We start from the raw sequence: 18,349 nt of genomic DNA, 5'->3' as shown, positions 1-18,349 counted from the left end.
TGGGTTTCTTCAGAAACTACTCTGCATAAATAAGTGAGCATACTATACTGTTTGATGACCAGCATCAAATGGAATGTATGTATGACTGAATTTAAATTATTATAATTAAAAAAAAACATTTGTTGTAAATCGACGTTACATATATAAACAAACTGAACTGAGGCTGAACTAAAAGTGTGGAGGGCATTTGTACTCCGGCCTCTGAGTCAATACTTTTTGAACTCAGCTTTTGGGGCATTTGGAAAACAGCTTAACCTCAGTCAGATTAAGAAAGTCTGTGAATGTTCTCATTTTAGTCTCACTTATGAATCTTAATTTGATTTTATTCTGGATTTTGACTGTAGAAAAGTGAACCTTAACCTTAGTCCTGTGGAGAAGTGGTTCACTGGAGTCTCAAAGATAGGTGTATAACTAGCCTTTCCAGTCTGAGGGAGGTGAATTTTTCCATGTCTGTTTTTGAAAAAGTAACAACAGAACTGAACTGTGAGGCAGTTGGGTTTCTCTCACCTGTCTGTGCAGGGCCTGTGGTGAGGGGCCAGGTGTTGGTGGGGCAATGCGGGGCAAAGTGAGGGTGGGAGTCGACTGGGGATGAAGAGGGGAAGCGTCTGGAACCTGCAGCAGAGAGCGGCTCTCGCAGGGCTGGGATTGGACCGACATCACTGAGACTGCGGGATGATATGAATCAAGAGTTCATCACACAAAAGGTTGAATCGCATCTTTGCCCCCGTAGAAACATGCAGCTTTGCAGGAAAAATAAATAAATCGTGCACGATTAGTACTACACTGACACATGTAGTAGTTCCTGTAGCTTTGTAGTAAATGACACTTTATTATGATAGCACATCTGGAGTAAAGGGATCAGCTAAAAAATTCAAGAAAGCAATTTAGCTGTGATTAGAAGATACTGAAATATCAGACATGCTATCAAAACAAAAATGTTGTTTTGTTTTTCTGAATGAAAGTTGTCTAAAACATTGAATGGATTGCTAACCAGAGCAGAAATGTTATCTTGAAGCTCTTCAAAGATGATAAATAATCTACATTTAGATTCTGGTTACATAAAAAGCTTCACATGATAAATGCAGTAAGGATATATTCACCTCTTGAGGGCTTATTAAGATACTAGTAATAGACAAGCAAGTCAAATCTCTAAGAAACTATGTAACCAGAATCTTTGGTGTTTTGAACACACATATCCCTTGAATCTGTGAGTTCAGGTAAAGCAGTTTCAGCATTACGTTCATCTTAAATCAATACCTTCAGCTCAAGCTCTAAAGTCACTGATTCCGAAAACTTCCTGTAATCTGTACACTCGTTCTTTTTTGGCGCATATGGTTTTTGTGACTTTCCAGCTTGTCCTGAAAGTTAACTGTAGTCCCCTTTTAGGTTTCCAGCCATTTAGAAGCTGAGCAGATGAGCCTGTGTGAAGGTTGCAGAGATTCACATGGATCAACTCATCCACTACAGTCAGTACCTTGGGACAGAGCTCGGTCTGCCCACAGCCGGGTCACAACATGCCATTAGAGTCTGACTGCAGATGAAACAGTTTTTGTCAGTACCTTAAAAAGTGTTTCCTTTTTTTTCTGCTGCTATTTTGACCATTTACAGAAAAAACTAATTCTAGAAAGACAACACACCCATGATGTTATGTAACAATTTTGAAACAACTAATATTAAATATTGAGTATTCACATCTTAGCACTCACTTGAATTCCCTCTTATTAGCCTAAAGAAAAGATAGCAGAATCTATCTTCCCTCACGACATAATTTAGGCTTTTTTCTTGTCATATAATAATCTATTTTGAAAATCAAATTATGTGTATATATTATCACATATTCTATGTAAGGTTTAGTAAACTGCACTGTCACTAGTCCAGCAGCCAATCACATGTTAAAATATATGAACAAATCTCAACATTTCTGGGGGGTTGTTTGGAGGTTTCAATTAACTCACCCGCATGCTGGTGCTGGGAACTAGCATCTACCTCCTTTGTAGGGTAGGGGGCGCTAGCAGGTCGTACAGGCTGAAACATGTAGCTGTCATTTGGCAGAGAGTGCATCCTGGATACGGACATCTTGCCTGAAGACAGCAGGTTCTGGTCATTGTACTGCTGTTCTTCCTCCTACAGAGGGCGACAAACACCACAAGGTTCATTCACGCCACATTCTGCTTCATAAGACAAACTGTCACAACGTGTTGAAATCAATTAGTAAATTATTCAGTTTATGCTTATGATATTATTTTACAACAGTATGCTGCTAGCAAACACAGTTGACCTCTGACCTCTTCAGGTGAATTCGGGCATGGCCCAATATAAGTTCCTCCCACTGAGCTGTTGTTGGATCCGGTGCTTTGTCTGCGTTGCCTCTCCACTTCCATTTCCAGTGCAATTTCTGCATCCATCTCTGCGTCCTCTTTGGCCTCCTAGAGAGTGAGACGCATTTCTACTTTACATTTTGCAACCAGTTTTCAGGCCCATCAAAAACTAGAATGAGACACTTTTTGCTAAATGCACGATATTTTATCTCACACACACGTATTTAAATGTTTACACCTCCATGCTATTTATTGTTTTCTGTGATCATACCTTGTTGCTCTCCTCCAGGTGTTTCATTAAAACAGCCACCACCACATTGACCAAAACAAACTGGGCCATGAGCACGAAGGTGACAAAGTAAATTGGAGACACCCAGGGTAGGTAAGACAAACAGTGGACTTCGTCTGGCTGGCAATCCCTTAAAGTGTCCTTTAAGAAACCAAGAGTAAGATTTAGACATGTAAACACCAACCAAAATACAAAGAGACACACAGATCTAAAAAAAATTATATAAGAACTTAAAAGGTGACACAACAGGAAATCTTTAGAAACTTAGAAAAATCTGACAAAATTTACAAGTTAAAACACATGCCTTGTTTTAGTGTCATGTAAATATAACCTTGGTAAAATAATCATGTATTATAAACAACTTGATCAATCACCATGATGACATGAATTTAATGTTTTTAAACCAAGAATTACTCAAAATTTAGTCATGAAATTTAAAAAAAATGCCTAGAGCTCTGAAAGATTAAATCTGTTTTGGAGGCAAATAGGTTGATTTGGTATTTCTTACAGTTTAGTTCAGCCCTTTTGTCACTGACTGAAAAGTTGTCATATTGTCATTATTATTAATATTATTATAATTTGGGAGTAAAACAAAGTTGTCAGCTTGAGAGATTTATCAGAATATTAGTTTGTCTTTTTTGTTTTTTTCAGTCAACACAGAATTTGCAAATCTCATGATATTAAGAAAAAAGGAAGAGTTGCCTTTCAAAAAGTTTTATTATTTTATATTGCACCTGTCAACTCATGGAAAATGCATTCTAAGATTTTAAAAAGGATAAAGAACGATATGAGCAGATACCCAGCAGCTGTTTCTTGAACAAGTACTGTAAAGCTTTTACTTGTGCTGTAAATGGGGAGTTGGCGCCCCCATGCGTTGAGTAGTCGTCACGTGCTCGCTGCTCAGAATAGGGAGATGAGCTTCCTGCTAAATGCACTGAATTTTATCATGCTCCAGAAGCTTACATAATTGGCAGCATTCTAATTGGCTGGAGCTGTGGGGGTCAAGGGGTGGAGATCGCCCACAGCGCCATTCATGCGAGAACTTCCACTGACATAAGGAGTACAAAGCTGCTAAATGCAGAGACAAAATGCAAAGTTTGGGAAGAGAGTAACATAACTAATTTAATTTTATGTATACAGGTGGCAATGATGTTTGAGAGAAAATAGTACAGTCTTAGATTGATTAATGATTCATTACTGGCAATTCTACTCAGTTCAAAAGCGATATTTAGCAGCGTCTAGTTTCTGCTTCTCAACTGCTTAAGAAAAGGGTTTTTTTTCCCCCTTCTCTTAGAGGGTGTCTCTAATTGGTCCAATTATGGAACTAATACAGATCAGCTAAAGAGAACACCACAAATGTAGAGGTAACAATTCATACCAAAGCCATGTGAAAGCCATCTCCTATAGAGTGTATTTAGAGAGTGGCAGTAAGATCAGGAGAAGAGATGGAAAGAGAGATTTTTACTAAAATAGGATCAAAACATGCTATGGCTTGATCCAACAAATATTGCAACAAGAAAATAAGTTGGGATATAAATCTACTTTGACTGCTATTCACCAAAATATCCAAAAGGATAATTAACTGAAAAAATAATCTATTCAATACCTCATTTTAAACTACATATATTTTAGAGGATGTGGAGCATGATATTAGACAATCAGTTCAGTTTATCTAATCATGCAAAAGCAATAATATTATTAAATGTTGAGACAATAATCTAAGTTTTAATAAAGTCGCTCCTCATTTCTCTCTTTTTTTTAAATTTGCCATCATAGATGCGATTGTCTGTTTCAGGATTGGATATCTTTTATAGTGACACTGAATTTGGACTATAGACGTGCAATATTCTAGTCAACAAATATTTTCCTTAGTCATTAAAATAATTTTATTTACTCATTTGCCGAAAAAAGAAAGAAAACGAAACTTTTTTTCAGCATTAAACCGATTTGACTAAAAAGAGTGTAGACTGAAGGAGTCCTTATGTCATCTTCTCTTTAAAAAAGAAACATCATAAACTTTGTAGTGACAGAACAAGATCAATTCAAAGTACTTTTACCATTATAAAATCCACAAAGTTTAACATTTAACAAATATTACGATAAACAAAAAATATCAAGATTTTTTTTCAGACCTCACCCTTGAAGAAACGCTCTTTTTTCTCTAAAGAGAAATTAAGCCTTTAAAATATTACATAATTCCAGTGTGTTGTCAAATACAGACCTTTTGTTGCCAAACTAACTATTTTACAAGCTATTTTCAATGAGGTGAAAATGAAAATGTTAGTGTTGATATTGCCATGCTAAGCTACTTTACTTCCACATAATTAGTTTTAGAGGTCAGTGTTCTCTCCGTGGTTTCCGATAATCTAGTCATCAAGTATGACAGTCTTTGTCTTCAGTTCTGTGCATGCGCGCGTGTCTTTGTTCATACTTTCATAATCCCATTCCAGTTGTCTCCCGTGGAAACTCGAAACAGTGTGAGGAAGGCCATCCCAAAATTCTCAAATGTTGCGTGACGGCTCAGCCCCTCACACGGGTTGCTGTCGCTGCATTCTAAACAGAACAAAAACATATTTTGGCATCATTTACACCTCAGTGCCCTAATAAAACACTCCAACTGTTAACTTTATCAACATTGTTGATAATTAAACAGGCAAAAATACTTTTATCAACTGCTCTGAACACAAGGAGGTTACTTTTAATCAATTAGATTAAACAAGATGTTTTATTTTTTTAAGAGATTTTGAGAATAGAATGTTGAGGATTAGCTTGATATAAAATGGTCTTTTAAAAGAGAATTCAATTAGGCAAATATCCATACCATCATTATCGTAAAGCTAGCATGAACAGGTTGCTGTGAGCCAAACGCACCATTTGACAGGAGAACATGTGAACTGCCAACTATGGCTTTCTCACTACTAGTACCACTTGACATAGAAAAAAAAAAAAAACACAAACAAAACAAAAACATCCAAATTCAAAACTGCCTTTAACTCTTTCCCCGTTGAGAAACATACCAGTTTTGCTACATGTAGCGCACAAACCCTGTACACAGTGTTGCCATAACAACCATTCATTTGTATTCATTACAGTAAGGCAAAGCATTAATCCTCTACTTAAATATTTAACACACGCAAGCTTACTTTCAGAGATTATTCATAAGATTTGAGTCTCACACTCTGAATCTGAATCGAATCTCAAGTCCTAAGAGCACGAGTCTCAGTCCAGTCCAAGTCGTTTGCAGCTTTGGTGTAACTGAAGTCCATGTTGCAGACTTGATTCCCCATGTCTGCCATATTCTACCATGTTTGGAACACGCAGGCTAATTTTAAATCAGCCAGAAAGCTTTATTTGAGGCAGACCAGCTCAAAATAAACCCCCTACAAGTGCTGGGAAAAAAAGGGCCGAGTGAGACAAGGAAGGATTTTCCCACAGGGACAAAATATATTTCACTCCCAACTTACTATGATAAGCATTTGATTTTATTTTAAGAAAACTAACTCTTTTGTTGTCGTTTTTACGTTATGCACAGCAAACCATCTGGTGCTTTAAAGGAACCAATTTTTGAACATTAGTGGATTTTGTTTTCAGGAAAATTGATATACAATTGCCAATGTCCCATTTAGAAACTCTAATGATTTAGTTACATAAGAAAGGAGGAGTACTCCGAAAAGAGAGCTGCTAGGCATGTGAACATGGCAGAGCAGTGAAAATAATTATTTGCAGTGGACATGGAAATCTTTGAGCCAGTTCCGAGAGAATGCCCTGAGGAGCAATTGTGCAAAATTAAAACCAAAAGATATCTTTAGCTACTTTAAATTTGGGTCTCACAAACAGGCAGCTGAGGAAGACAGAGTCTGTCCACCGTGTACGACGTGTCTCTTTTTTTTCCATATCAGTTAACAAGAGAAAAGGGAGAGGATTTAACAATGTCACACTTCAGCTCAGAGGAACTGATTGAGGCAGTTTTGCATAATAGGAAAACGGAATCCGTCTTCACTCAGAGAGTTCAGTTTTTTTTGTTTTTTTTCCCCAATATAACTATTTGTGGTGTCTCGGGAAGAAATGGAAGACACCCAGAATGTCATTTTTAGATTTAATCAGTAATTTCTCTGGCAGAAAGAGAGACCCTCCTTTCCCCCTTTCTGTGTCTGACTCATATCGAGGCAGCATGAGGACAGTGTTAGAGATGGTGATTCATCTGGGTGTAGATCAAAAGAGATTATTAATTAGATTTAGTTTTGAGGATCAAAACGAAATAGCGTTGGTATCTGGTGTGCTAAAAATAGCTTTACTGGAGTGCTGAGCCATACATGCCAATATGGGCATGTACACACCGAGTCAATTCCCTGTAACACCACCTTATCTGCACATCTGCTGTCAGAGATGAGACTCCTCAAGATCCACAGGTAATACTCCACCTCTCACTAATTATTAGCATTTAGGCTGTTCTTCAAGGAGCATTGAAGAACTGTGCTTCAACGGCTGCAACTTTCCCCAGACTTGTGGTGGGTGAATAAAACACACTGAACTTTTCCTTTATAGTAACTTTGCTCAAAAAGCTGCAACAAGTTTTTATTTCATTTCCCTTAGTGAAGGTGCTAACAAGAAGTAGAACTCTCATATAGACAAAAAACATCCATGATTTTCCTATAAATATTGTTAAAGAGCAAGTAGCTGCAATAGGAAGCTTAAAATATATATACAAAGAATTTCCAATTTCTTTCATTACTGAAAATGCTAGTGCTCACAATATTCTATGAAGGGGGTGATTATGAAAATAACCAATCAGAACCCAAATGCCATAACCCATAATCCAAATATATACCAGAACCATCTACAACAACTCTTTGAGGAATTTTGAATTAATATGAGTAACAACAATATTTAATTTCCCTATTGGGATCAGTAAAGTATTTTTGAATTTGAATTTTGAATATTTACTCGTTTTCCCTGGTCACAAACTAGCAATAGAACTGTAGCACAACTAGCTGCAACAGGACATTAGAAAAATAAGTACAACAAATGTAGAATTTGTCCATTAGTGAATTCAGATGGCTTTTGTTAATACCTTAAGGAGCTAAAAACAGTGTTGATGGCCCTATTAAATAAGTAGGCATTAAAGAATATCAACTTGTTTTCCTGTTTCCTAGAACAAGCATTAGCACTGCAGCAAAGTTGAGTGCCACAGGAAGTCAGACAAGCAGCAGTGTAAAAACTTCTATTGATCATTGTAAAAAAAAAAAAACAGGATTCGTTACTAGAAATTCCACATTGTAATTTAATGTATCAACTGAGAATCAAGCTTTTGCAACAACGTACATTGCCCTCTGCAAGCATTTGTGACCTACACTAGTGCTGGCCCACCTGATAAAAATGTGTAAATAGCTTTAAAATACACTCAATATCACAGGGTTAGCACAACCTGACATTGCATTTCATTCAGTGAGTTGGTGGGAGTGTTCCATATTATTGCCATTGCAATTACTGGCACCCTATATAAGAAGCATAAGTATCTATGAACCCCATTCTTATTTTCTGCTTACCTGTTGTACAAACATGACACAATATGTGTCTCATGCAATTACAGAAGGTATGTGTTGATCTTAATAGGGCAAAACATTTAAATAATTGCAATATTTGAAGAGGGGAAAACCAAACTGTGCAAAACAAAGCTGAACTTGTCCTGCTACCGTGTACAGTATTACAGGGTAGGTAAAAAAAAAAAAAAAAGGAGAAATTCTTAATTACACTGTCAACTAAACAATGGATGGCATAATGGGGTCATCAAGTCCCCATAAAAATTAACTTTTTTCACAGATCATTTCAACTTGGCTTCTCCTTGGTTAGATGACAAATGAAACGAGGATATGTTGTGCGTCATTTTTACGTTAAAAACTTAGAATTGACAGAATTTGCACTTTTTAAATATGTCTCTACCTCCATTTTCTCTATCTTCATGTTTGCAAACCAAAATATATTTTATAGAAAGGTCAGAGGCATCCATACAAAACAAACAGCTTTTCTCAGCACTATTGGCAATATAAGCATCACAGTAAACAACAGCAACAAAAAAAAAAAGCTGGATATTTTTGCCTTATGAAAACACATTAGTTTCCTCTGGCACATGCAGCAGGAGGTATAATGACATTTCCCAGAAAGCATACGCTCTCATCAGCAAGTTGTTTCTATTTTGTCTTCCCAGATGCCTGATGTGGCTAATCCTCTCACAGAAAATGAGTTGGACGTTGCAGGCTTGTCAGAAGAGCAACGTGAAAATAAACATGATCGTGCAAACGGTTTGTTTCCTTGGACCAAACCCCCCTCTCATAAAAAAATTAATAAAACAGAGCGGCAGGGAGACAGATGGGGGGTTACAGTGAGAAGCAACAAAAACGATTCAGGCAGGAAAATTTGCTTTAAGCTGTGAGCGCGGGAACAATAAGTGAATCTCAAACCACTTTTCGCTGAAGCATGGAGTCTAGTGCGCGTGTTGTTTTTCCGGCTGATGTGTGTGTGCGTGTGTGTGTGACTGACCCAGTTTGCCGAAGAGTTCCACTCCCAGGGCAGCATAGATGAAGAAGAGCAACATGAAGAGGAGACCAAGATTTCCCACCTGGAAGCGATACTCATGTTAGACTCCCCTCTCCACAAAGGAGCGCGGCAGTGTAAATATTGCTCGTTTGAAACTCCAGGGAACACGAGGATTAAGATTTATGTCAATGTTTTATTTAATTTAGTGTGTCTGACACATATTTGACTTCATTTATGGTGAGACCACACTAGAAAAAAAAAAAATCTTCCCAGAATATAAATTCTTTGCTGTTTGACATGTTTTGCAAATAAAGCAGCCAACACCTGCTCAAAATGGAGATTAAACAGACTTTGAATAAAGCTGCTTGCAGATACAAACACTGTGTTCTTGCAGCTCATGATAAGAGAAAGGCAATGTCCTTTTCCTCTCTCTTGTGTTATGCTAAGAAACTGCAGAGTAAGAAAGGGCACTTAAAGTAACAAAATGGGAGACCTGGTTATAGAACCTGCTTTTAATAAATGCCTGTTTGAAAGATAGCACTGTTTTCTTTGTCAGTCTGCAAGACATGCAATTAAACATGCTATTTTACAGTGGTTGAGCCCTAATAAGAGACCTTGTTTACCTGGGGCAGTGCTTGCATGACAGTATCGAGGAGAGCTCTCATTCCCTTTGCCATCTTAAGAAGTTTTAGGACTGCAGGAGACACATAAAAAGGTTTAAAGTAGTTTTTTACAAGTTTTAGCCAGCTTTTTATGCAGAGCAATTTATAATCTCATAAAAATGTCCTATTCATTATACAACACTAAAGAAATAGTTGTCCTGTCATATAGGATATGATTAAATTTCAGAAAGCCAATAATGAATTTTCAAAGCACTTAAACTAATATGTAGATAAAAAAAACAAACAAAAACACAAGTTTGGTTACTTTGTATGTGTGTGTGCATGTGGGGGCGTGTATCGGCGGGGGTGTGTGTGTGTGTACCTCGTGCAATGCGTAGTACTCTCATGATTCGGATGATGGTAGGATTTATTGGCAAAGCAGCTTTCATTTTCAGCTCTTCCAGAGTGATTCCCAGAATGGACAAGGCAACTATTCCAACATCCAGCTGATTCCACCTAAACACAAGTTAAAATTCATTTTAATGCCACCAAAAGACTAACAGTGAAGTAACAAAACGACTTGTGACAAATGGAAATAACAGTTTTCCCTTGCTTGACAGTACAACGCCTTGCAAAAGTATTCATAACCTTTGAGCCTTTTCATAGTTTATCATGTAAAAAAAAAACAAAAAACTGTGAAAGATGGTCATGGTTTTCTGCAGTAGGGAAGCTAATCTGAATTGACCATTATTTATAGCTTATTGTTTTCCAAGCCAAAGAATGGAAATAACAATTTAAGTGTTACTGAAAATGAGAACCCATAATTAACAACAACAAAAAAACTATTAGCCCATGTTTACGACACTTTTAACTGAAATCCTTACAAACAAAAGAATGGAGGGGGTTTCCAGGGACATGCTGTAGCATATCATATAGCTAAAAAACCCCTTAAACTCCAGGGGAGTACTTAGAGCAGTGACAATGTCAAAATAACTTGTTTCCAGCAAACTACAGCTTCAGTCCATAATACAGGAATTTACACAAGAGAAGATCAATCTTTGTCCTGGAAGGCCATCTCATCTTTGTGACATTGATGTTTGCTTCTGAATCCAAACCTATGCATTAACTCTGCTGCGTTTCTCATGTTCAAAGCTAACACTGGCAGCCTGTGTATACAGAAAACCCTCTGCAGCCTCTTTGGTGCCTTCCTTAGGGTGGCGTTGACCTTAGGTTGATAATGTCTGACATGAAAGGACAAACGAAGAAATTAACTGTACTGTCCTCAATATTTACAGAGCTAAAAGAAGAACAAGAGGATGGGAAACAGACCTAATATTAGTTCTGCCAGAGTGCTGATCGTAAACAGTGAGCCAGGCATTTAAATTAATGGGTAGACCACCCACTTATCTCTTTGGGGGAGAAAACAATAAATTTAGCCCTTAGACAAGTTGGACACACTCACCGACCATGTTGAGTCTACTTTACTAAACTTGAAGCCAACAAACCATGTTAAAATACTGGGATAGTATAATTTTTTTGTAACTAAATTTTACACACCATGGATTTGGTGTGGGGTGCACATGAAAGTGTTTCATATTTGCACTTATGGTCTATTGTACCTGTCTTTGAAGAACCGATGGAAGCCAAAGGCCACAAGTTTGAGCAGAGCCTCGATGACAAAGATAATGGTGAACACGTAGTTGCAGTACTTCAGAACCTCCTCCAAATACTGCAGGAACACAGACACCAGCATGTGAAGGACATCTCACACACAGAGTACTTTCCTAACTGATTGGATGCGGCTGATCGGATATGGCTTTCATTATAAACAGGCAAACGCATCATTAAGGTTAACAGATTTTAAAATACAGGTACACCCAAAATGATTTAAACCCCAGAAAGATGCAGCTTTAAAATAATGCGTATTCAACCAGAGAATTTATTAAAGATGGGTAATAAGATATTCATCTCTTAAAAGATAAAATGTAAAAGCGGAGCCATTTTAAAGATATGTTTTATTCAAATATTGCTTTGAAAATTGGGGGAGGAAGCCGGTCAGGCCTGGCAGGCCCAAACGTGTTGTGAGGGTCTGCTGGGAATGTCTGGCGGAATCCCCTGTGAGACGGAGCTTTAACTCCCATCTCCGGCAAAACTTTGAACACGTCCCGGGGGAGGTGGGGGACATGGAGTCTGAGTGGACCATGTTCCGTGCCTCCATTGTCGAGGCGGCCGATCGGAGCTGTGGCCGCAAGGTTGTCGGTGCCTGTCGCGGCGGCAACCCTCGAACCCGTTGGTGGACACCTCCGGTGAGGGATGCCGTCAGGCTGAAGAAGGAGTCCTATCGGGCCTTTTTGGCCTGTGGGACTCCGGAAGCAGCTGATGGGTACCGGCAGGCGAAGCGGCATGCGGCTCGGGTGGTTGCTGAGGCAAAAACTCGGGCGTGGGAGGAGTTTGGAGAGGCCATGGAGAAAGACTTCCGTACGGCTTCGAGGCGATTCTGGTCCACCATCCGGCGTCTCAGGGGGGGGAAGCGGTGCAGCACCAACACTGTTTATAGTGGGGATGGTGTGCTGCTGACCTCTACTCGGGACGTTGTGGGCCGGTGGGCAGAGTACTTCGAAGACCTCCTCAATCCCACCAACATGCCTTCCACTGAGGAAGCGGAGCCTGGGGACTCTGGGTTGGGCTCTCCAATCTCTGGGGGCGAGGTCACCGAGGTGGTTAAAAAGCTCCTCGGTGGCAAGGCCCCGGGGGTGGATGAGATCCGCCCGGAGTTCCTTAAGGCTCTGGATGTTGTAGGGTTGTGCTGGCTGACGCGACTCTGCAATATCGCATGGACATCGGGGGCAGTTCCCCTGGATTGGCAGACTGGGGTGGTGGTCCCCCTGTTCAAAAAGGGGGACCGGAGGGTGTGCTCCAATTATAGAGGGGTCACACTCTTAAGCCTCCCTGGCAAGGTCTATTCAGGGGTCCTGGAGAGGAGGGTCCGTCGGATAGTCGAACCTCGGATTCAGGAAGAGCAGTGTGGTTTTCGTCCTGGTCGTGGAACACTGGACCACCTCTACACCCTCGGCAGGGTCCTGGAGGGTGCATGGGAGTTCGCCCAACCAGTCTACATGTGTTTTGTGGACTTGGAGAAGGCGTTCGACCGTGTCCCTCGGGGAGCCCTGTGGGGGGTTCTCCGGGAGTATGGGGTACCGGGCCCTTTGATACGGGCTGTCAGGTCCCTGTATGACCGGTGTCAGAGTCTGGTCCGCATTGCCGGCAGTAAGTCGGGCTCGTTTCCGGTGAGAGTTGGACTCCGCCAGGGCTGCCCTTTGTCACCGATTCTGTTCATCACTTTCATGGACAGAATTTCTAGGCGCAGCCAAGGTGTTGAGGGGATCCGATTTGGTGGCCTTAGGATCTCATCTCTGCTTTTCGCAGACGATGTGGTCCTTTTGGCTTCATCAGATCGTGATCAGCAGCTCTCGCTGGAGCGGTTCGCAGCCGAGTGTGAAGCGGCTGGGATGGGGATCAGTGCCTCCAAATCCGAGGCCATGGTCTTGAGCCGGAAAAGGGTAGAGTGCCTTCTCCGGGTCAGGGGGGGTGTCCTGCCCCAAGTGGAGGAGTTTAAGTATCTCGGGATCTTGTTCACGAATGGGGGAAGAAGGGAGCGGGAGGTCGACAGGCGGATTGGTGCAGCGTCTGCCGTTAAGCGGGCGTTGTACCGGTCCGTCGTGGTGAAGAAAGAGCTGAGCCAAAAAGCGAAGCTCTCGATTTACCGGTCGATCTACGTTCCCACCCTCATCTATGGTCATGAGCTTTGGGTCATGACCGAAAGAACGAGATCGCGGATACAAGCGACCGAAATGGGTTTTCTCCGTAGGGTGGCTGGGCTCTCCCTTAGAGATAGGGTGAGAAGCTCAGTCATCCGGGAGGGACTCAGAGTAGAGCCGCTGCTCCTTCACATCGAGAGGAGCCAGTTGAGGTGGCTTGGGCATCTGGTCAGGATGCCTCCTGGACGCCTCCCTGGTGAGGTGTTCCGGGCACGTCCCACCGGGAGGAGGCCCCGGGGAAGACCCAGGACACGCTGGAGAGACTATGTCTCTCGGCTGGCCTGGGAACGCCTCGGGATTCCCCCGGAAGAGCTGGAAGAAGTGGCCGGGGAGAGGGAAGTCTGGGCCTCCCTTCTGAAGCTGCTACCCCCGCGACCCGACCTCGGATAAGCGGAAGAAGATGGATGGATGGATGGATGGATGGATGCTTTGAAAATTTGAAAAATCTTTGATTATGAGATTCATGTGTTGACATTGAACATTTTCTTGCTGTCACTCTGATTTTTAGCCCCCCTTCACAGATTTTTACTCTGATTAGGTGAGATGCCTAGAATGTTAAAGAATACCAGCTATTGGCTTCTATGATACTTGAATATATTTACTTGGTATCTTAAAGGACACTAGACAAGGAGCTTAGATATTACTGTTCAAGTTAACTATTTAGCTATGGCAAAAATGACAAAGAGTGTATATTTTAAGAAAGTGAAAATTCCTTTGAAATTATAATGAACAGATATTTATTAAAGCAGCCTGGGATTTTTAAAACCTTTATTCTCTTTTTGAAAATGGAAAAAGAGCAATCGGGGATTGGGGAAAATTTAGTTATTTAAGATTTATCGAGATTTATTTACAGCAAATATGCACAGGTGCACACATTACCTGGGGCTGATTGTAGTGCTCAATGCTCATTGTGAAGACATTGATACAAATGATGAAGGTGATGAAGAGATCCAGGTAGTGGCTTGTGCACAGAGTGTGGATGGTCAGGCGCAGAGGAGAGTAGTCGGCGTAGTACGGTCTCTGCTTGGCCTCTGAAACACACAAACACACACCCCAGCAGACAGAGAAAGTGAGATAAGGGTAAATGTGAGCAACAGTTTTCGGTAACATTACATGTCCAGTCATGTGCACAATGAGGCAATAGTTACTATTTATTTAGGCTTAATTTTTCTATCGTTGTTTGACCAAGATTGTATCCAAATGCTTCTTGCTGTCACAAAATACTCATGAAGAATATGATCCCAATTCCTGTGCACATGACTGGGTCTGTGGCGTTTTCTAATTTCAAAAGACATGAGAGTACCAGGTGGGCTCATAATTTAATCATTCAGAAACCTGTTTCCTTTGTTAATGACACAGTACATATCGGTAAGGAAAGATTGTGAAGAAACCAACAGGCTATGCACACTAATCAGATACATTGTGAATATTGGTTGCATGATTTTAAGTCATTTAAAGTTTCCCTGTTTTACTCCAACTACTACAAAACAGTTCTACTAATGCAAAACTCTGATTAGTCATGTTGGTTCCTTCGTCTTTTTTCTGTTTGTTTTTTTGTTTCTCTTTTGTTGTTGTTGTTTTAGCCCTGCCTCGGGATGTTTCCACTAGTTCATATTGTTCGCTACTGGATTCATTACAATCTCCTGTTTTCTACCTGTATTGCTTGACCTAAGAGCCCTGTGTTATTCTCTGTAAGTTCTCATTGTTTTATTAAGGCACTCAATTTGACCACTTTCTACCTCTGTGCTGGGGTCCTCTTCAAACCTAAAACATGACAGAAGAATCCTGCAGTGAAGAGGGTTATAAAAATTGACAGGAGAGGTGTCCATAATTGTGCCACCAGTCGATTTTGTAGAAAGCAATTACTTCTTATGGGGAATTTTTCCCCCCGCATTGAATACATATATTTGAATATGAGGTTCCATTTTTCAAAGTGAGATTACGCAGCTCCAATAAAAGGTGAAACTATTGAAGTGTTATTATACTTTCAACAAGGACACTCTTCCAACAGGAAGAAAATCTCTGCATTGTACTCTACTAAAGGTATGAATGTAGATATCCATTTTGATGAATATAAAAGGAACCCACAGCCTGCTTCTGAATAGTAACCTTGTGCACACTAAAATAATTTTTATTCACCACATTAGTAAACTGCGCTCACATGTTGGATGCTAGTGTGTGATAAAGTAAAGATAAAGTAGTAAAAGGCTACTACCCCGGTTATGTTCAACAGCACGCTTGTTAAAAGCAGAATTCTAAGTGTATCAGGTCAGTGATACACTCTCTATTGATTAAATATCTCACATTAATATCAATCATTTTAAACATTATATTCCTCTTGGCTACATTATGATATTTTCTAATTATTAAAATTTCTATTATTTTATAACTATTATAGTACGGTCAAGAATGCCAGTGATGGTGAACAAACACTGAAGCTTCTCTCGTCTCCAATAGCATTACTTCAAAATAAAATCTCAGTCGGTCAACACTATATTCTGCAGCGCTGAATGAGTTCGGACTGGCCAAAATCTGGATTAAGAATATACTGTATTCTGAAACAGCTTAGCTCAAAACTGTTTTATTGAATGTTTTGGACCACTGAGATGCAATAATGAAAAAACATCAGACTCGTCTTCCACTCACACCATAACCTATTAGATAACGTGGCTTACAAAAAAAGTAAGGCAAAGAGCTGTAGTTTTTCACATTATGTCATGTTACAACCAGAAACTCCACATATTTAATTGGGATTTCACATGAAGGGCATTATTGGGGAGTGGAAGAAAAAGGATGTGTGGCTTTAAACTTTTTTTTTTCTTTTTAAACTGATTTGCACTTGCGATCAGTCCCATTTAATCACGCTCCCTCAAATAAAAATCAACTGTCTTCAGAAGTCATCTAAACCGTAAATTAATTTGATCTAAAAGTGATTTATTCTGTATATAATTACAACTCTAAGAAGAGGTACTATTTGTGAAAAAGAAAAATAGTGGCACAAACACCTCTGATTTGGAAAAACCACGTGAATACTGGAAAAATAACTCAAAGGAAGCTAAATACAGGGCAATCCTGAAGGAAACACTGTTAAAGGTCAATAAAATACTTGAGTAGGGCACATGTTCACTTTCTAGTAGGACAATGTCCCTAAATCCACCCAGAACTTCAATGTAGTGTTTATCTTAAAACGTATTCATCAGCTAAAAAGGCACAGACGTATGTCCAACTGAATATTTGCCCAGACTTGAAATTGCTTGACACAAAGACTTACTATCCTGACTTAATGAGCTTTAATCAAGAAGAATGGCTAAAAATTTCTGATATGCAAGCATACAGAGACAAAATCAATAAGACTTTCAGAGGTGATTGCATTGAACATTGACTTCATAAATGACTGACTCAGACGGCTGAATAGAAATGCAAGAAACTGTTTCTTGTTTTTATTTCTTGAGATTTTTTTGCATCTCTATGTATCCTTTTCTTCCACTTTGCAGTTATGCACAATTTTGGTTGTAGCATGAAAGAATGATGACTAGCTGTGCAAGGTCATGACAGTTGAATCAAATGGGTTTTTTTCCCACTCATCTGGACTTAAAACATTACTATGTGCAAAAATATCGGTTGTTATAGTATTTGAGTGCATATTTGTGCTGCTATCTTAACTAGTTTCTATTCCCTAACGGCTGGAAAAAAAAATTTACGAACAGCTCCATTACCCAAGATATTACCCAAATGATTAACAGCAATAGCAGCCAAAACGTCTGCTATGTTTCTGAGTCTGCCAGTCAAAGCCCGGTTGGAGGAAATATCTCTTTTCTACCAGAGTCGAGAGGCATCTCAGGTTCTTACACATGCAGTGGGAGGGAGGGAAGGAAGGGATATAGGAAATTCACAGACGAAAATTTTTACCGGATAAAAATTTTCCGGGATGCATGCGGAAATTGCAAATCAAACTAGGCTAAAATTGTTTTTATTACTTTTAATCCAATTTGTGCAAGTGTCACTAAAGCTTATCAAGCATAACTGGTCATACAAATTAAGTGGAATTTGAGTGAAAATGTGAAATTTCGTACTTTGCTAACGGTGATAATTTTGATTCACTGTCTTAGGTTTTCCATGCAGAGTTAGGAAGGGACAGGACTGGCTGCAATCATGCGGTTTCATGCGTCAGATTGGCATAACCCACAGCCTACTGCAGTGATCAATCACATTTGCTGTGAGCTAGCCAGTCTTATAAACTTTCCCTCATTCCAGCTGTTGTTTTGCTAATAATTGCCCTATTTTTATGATCTTTTTTACATGTTTTTCTTTCTTTCAAGCTCTGAAAGCAGGCAGTGCTCAGAAAAATAGACTACCGACCAGCCCCTCCATTCTCCTTACTCCTGCGCTTTTTATCTATCATTTTGAGCCTCTTCTCCTCCCGTAAACGGGCCTCCTCCTCCTCCTGGTCCTGCCGGCACTTGTGAAAGTTTTCCACCACGACACCGACGAACATGTTGAGGACGAAGAAGCTGACGATGAGCAGGAAGGAGATGAAGTAGAGCAGCATCCAGGGGTTGTGGTTCCTCACGGGCTGAAAATAGGGAGAAATGCTAACTTTTAAATTCAATTAAAAAATTTAAAAAAATGTTTGTATGAAGACAAGCAGATGACAAACACATTTAAGTCACACAGCTTATGTCTTTCAGGTGAGCTATAGGAAAGCATATTAAAATGACATGTTGGAAAAGCTATTGTATTAAGACACAAGTTATTGTATCTTATTTATTTTATTTGTAAACTTTTCTT

At 39.8% G+C, this 18,349-nt stretch overlaps 1 protein-coding gene across 3 annotated transcripts in view; it reads right to left on the bottom strand.

Moving 5' to 3' along the window:
• cacna1ha (calcium channel, voltage-dependent, T type, alpha 1H subunit a) overlaps positions 1–18,349 on the bottom strand; it is a 132,863-nt gene that overhangs the window by 7,803 nt on the left and 106,711 nt on the right. The window contains exons 27-38 of one of the 3 annotated variants that reach the window (XM_028042143.1): positions 17,921–18,134; positions 14,441–14,592; positions 11,363–11,472; positions 10,126–10,259; positions 9,765–9,835; positions 9,145–9,223; positions 5,039–5,160; positions 2,590–2,748; positions 2,286–2,426; positions 1,956–2,124; positions 1,475–1,531; positions 623–665 (exon numbers count right to left, since the gene is read on the bottom strand). In XM_028042143.1, coding sequence (XP_027897944.1) covers positions 1,521–1,531; positions 1,956–2,124; positions 2,286–2,426; positions 2,590–2,748; positions 5,039–5,160; positions 9,145–9,223; positions 9,765–9,835; positions 10,126–10,259; positions 11,363–11,472; positions 14,441–14,592; positions 17,921–18,134 — 1,362 coding nt within the window. In that variant the 3' untranslated portion in view covers positions 623–665; positions 1,475–1,520. Of the gene's footprint in view, positions 1–507; positions 666–1,474; positions 1,532–1,955; positions 2,125–2,285; positions 2,427–2,589; positions 2,749–5,038; positions 5,161–9,144; positions 9,224–9,764; positions 9,836–10,125; positions 10,260–11,362; positions 11,473–14,440; positions 14,593–17,920; positions 18,135–18,349 lie in introns of those variants that run through there. The other 2 variants (XM_028042141.1, XM_028042142.1) reach the window with 2 other exon arrangements.

Source organism: Xiphophorus couchianus, chromosome 16 (genome assembly GCF_001444195.1).
Source record: "Xiphophorus couchianus chromosome 16, X_couchianus-1.0, whole genome shotgun sequence".
In the NCBI taxonomy this organism is placed as follows: Eukaryota; Metazoa; Chordata; class Actinopteri; order Cyprinodontiformes; family Poeciliidae; genus Xiphophorus; species Xiphophorus couchianus.
This window is presented reverse-complemented; position numbering and strand designations above follow the sequence as displayed.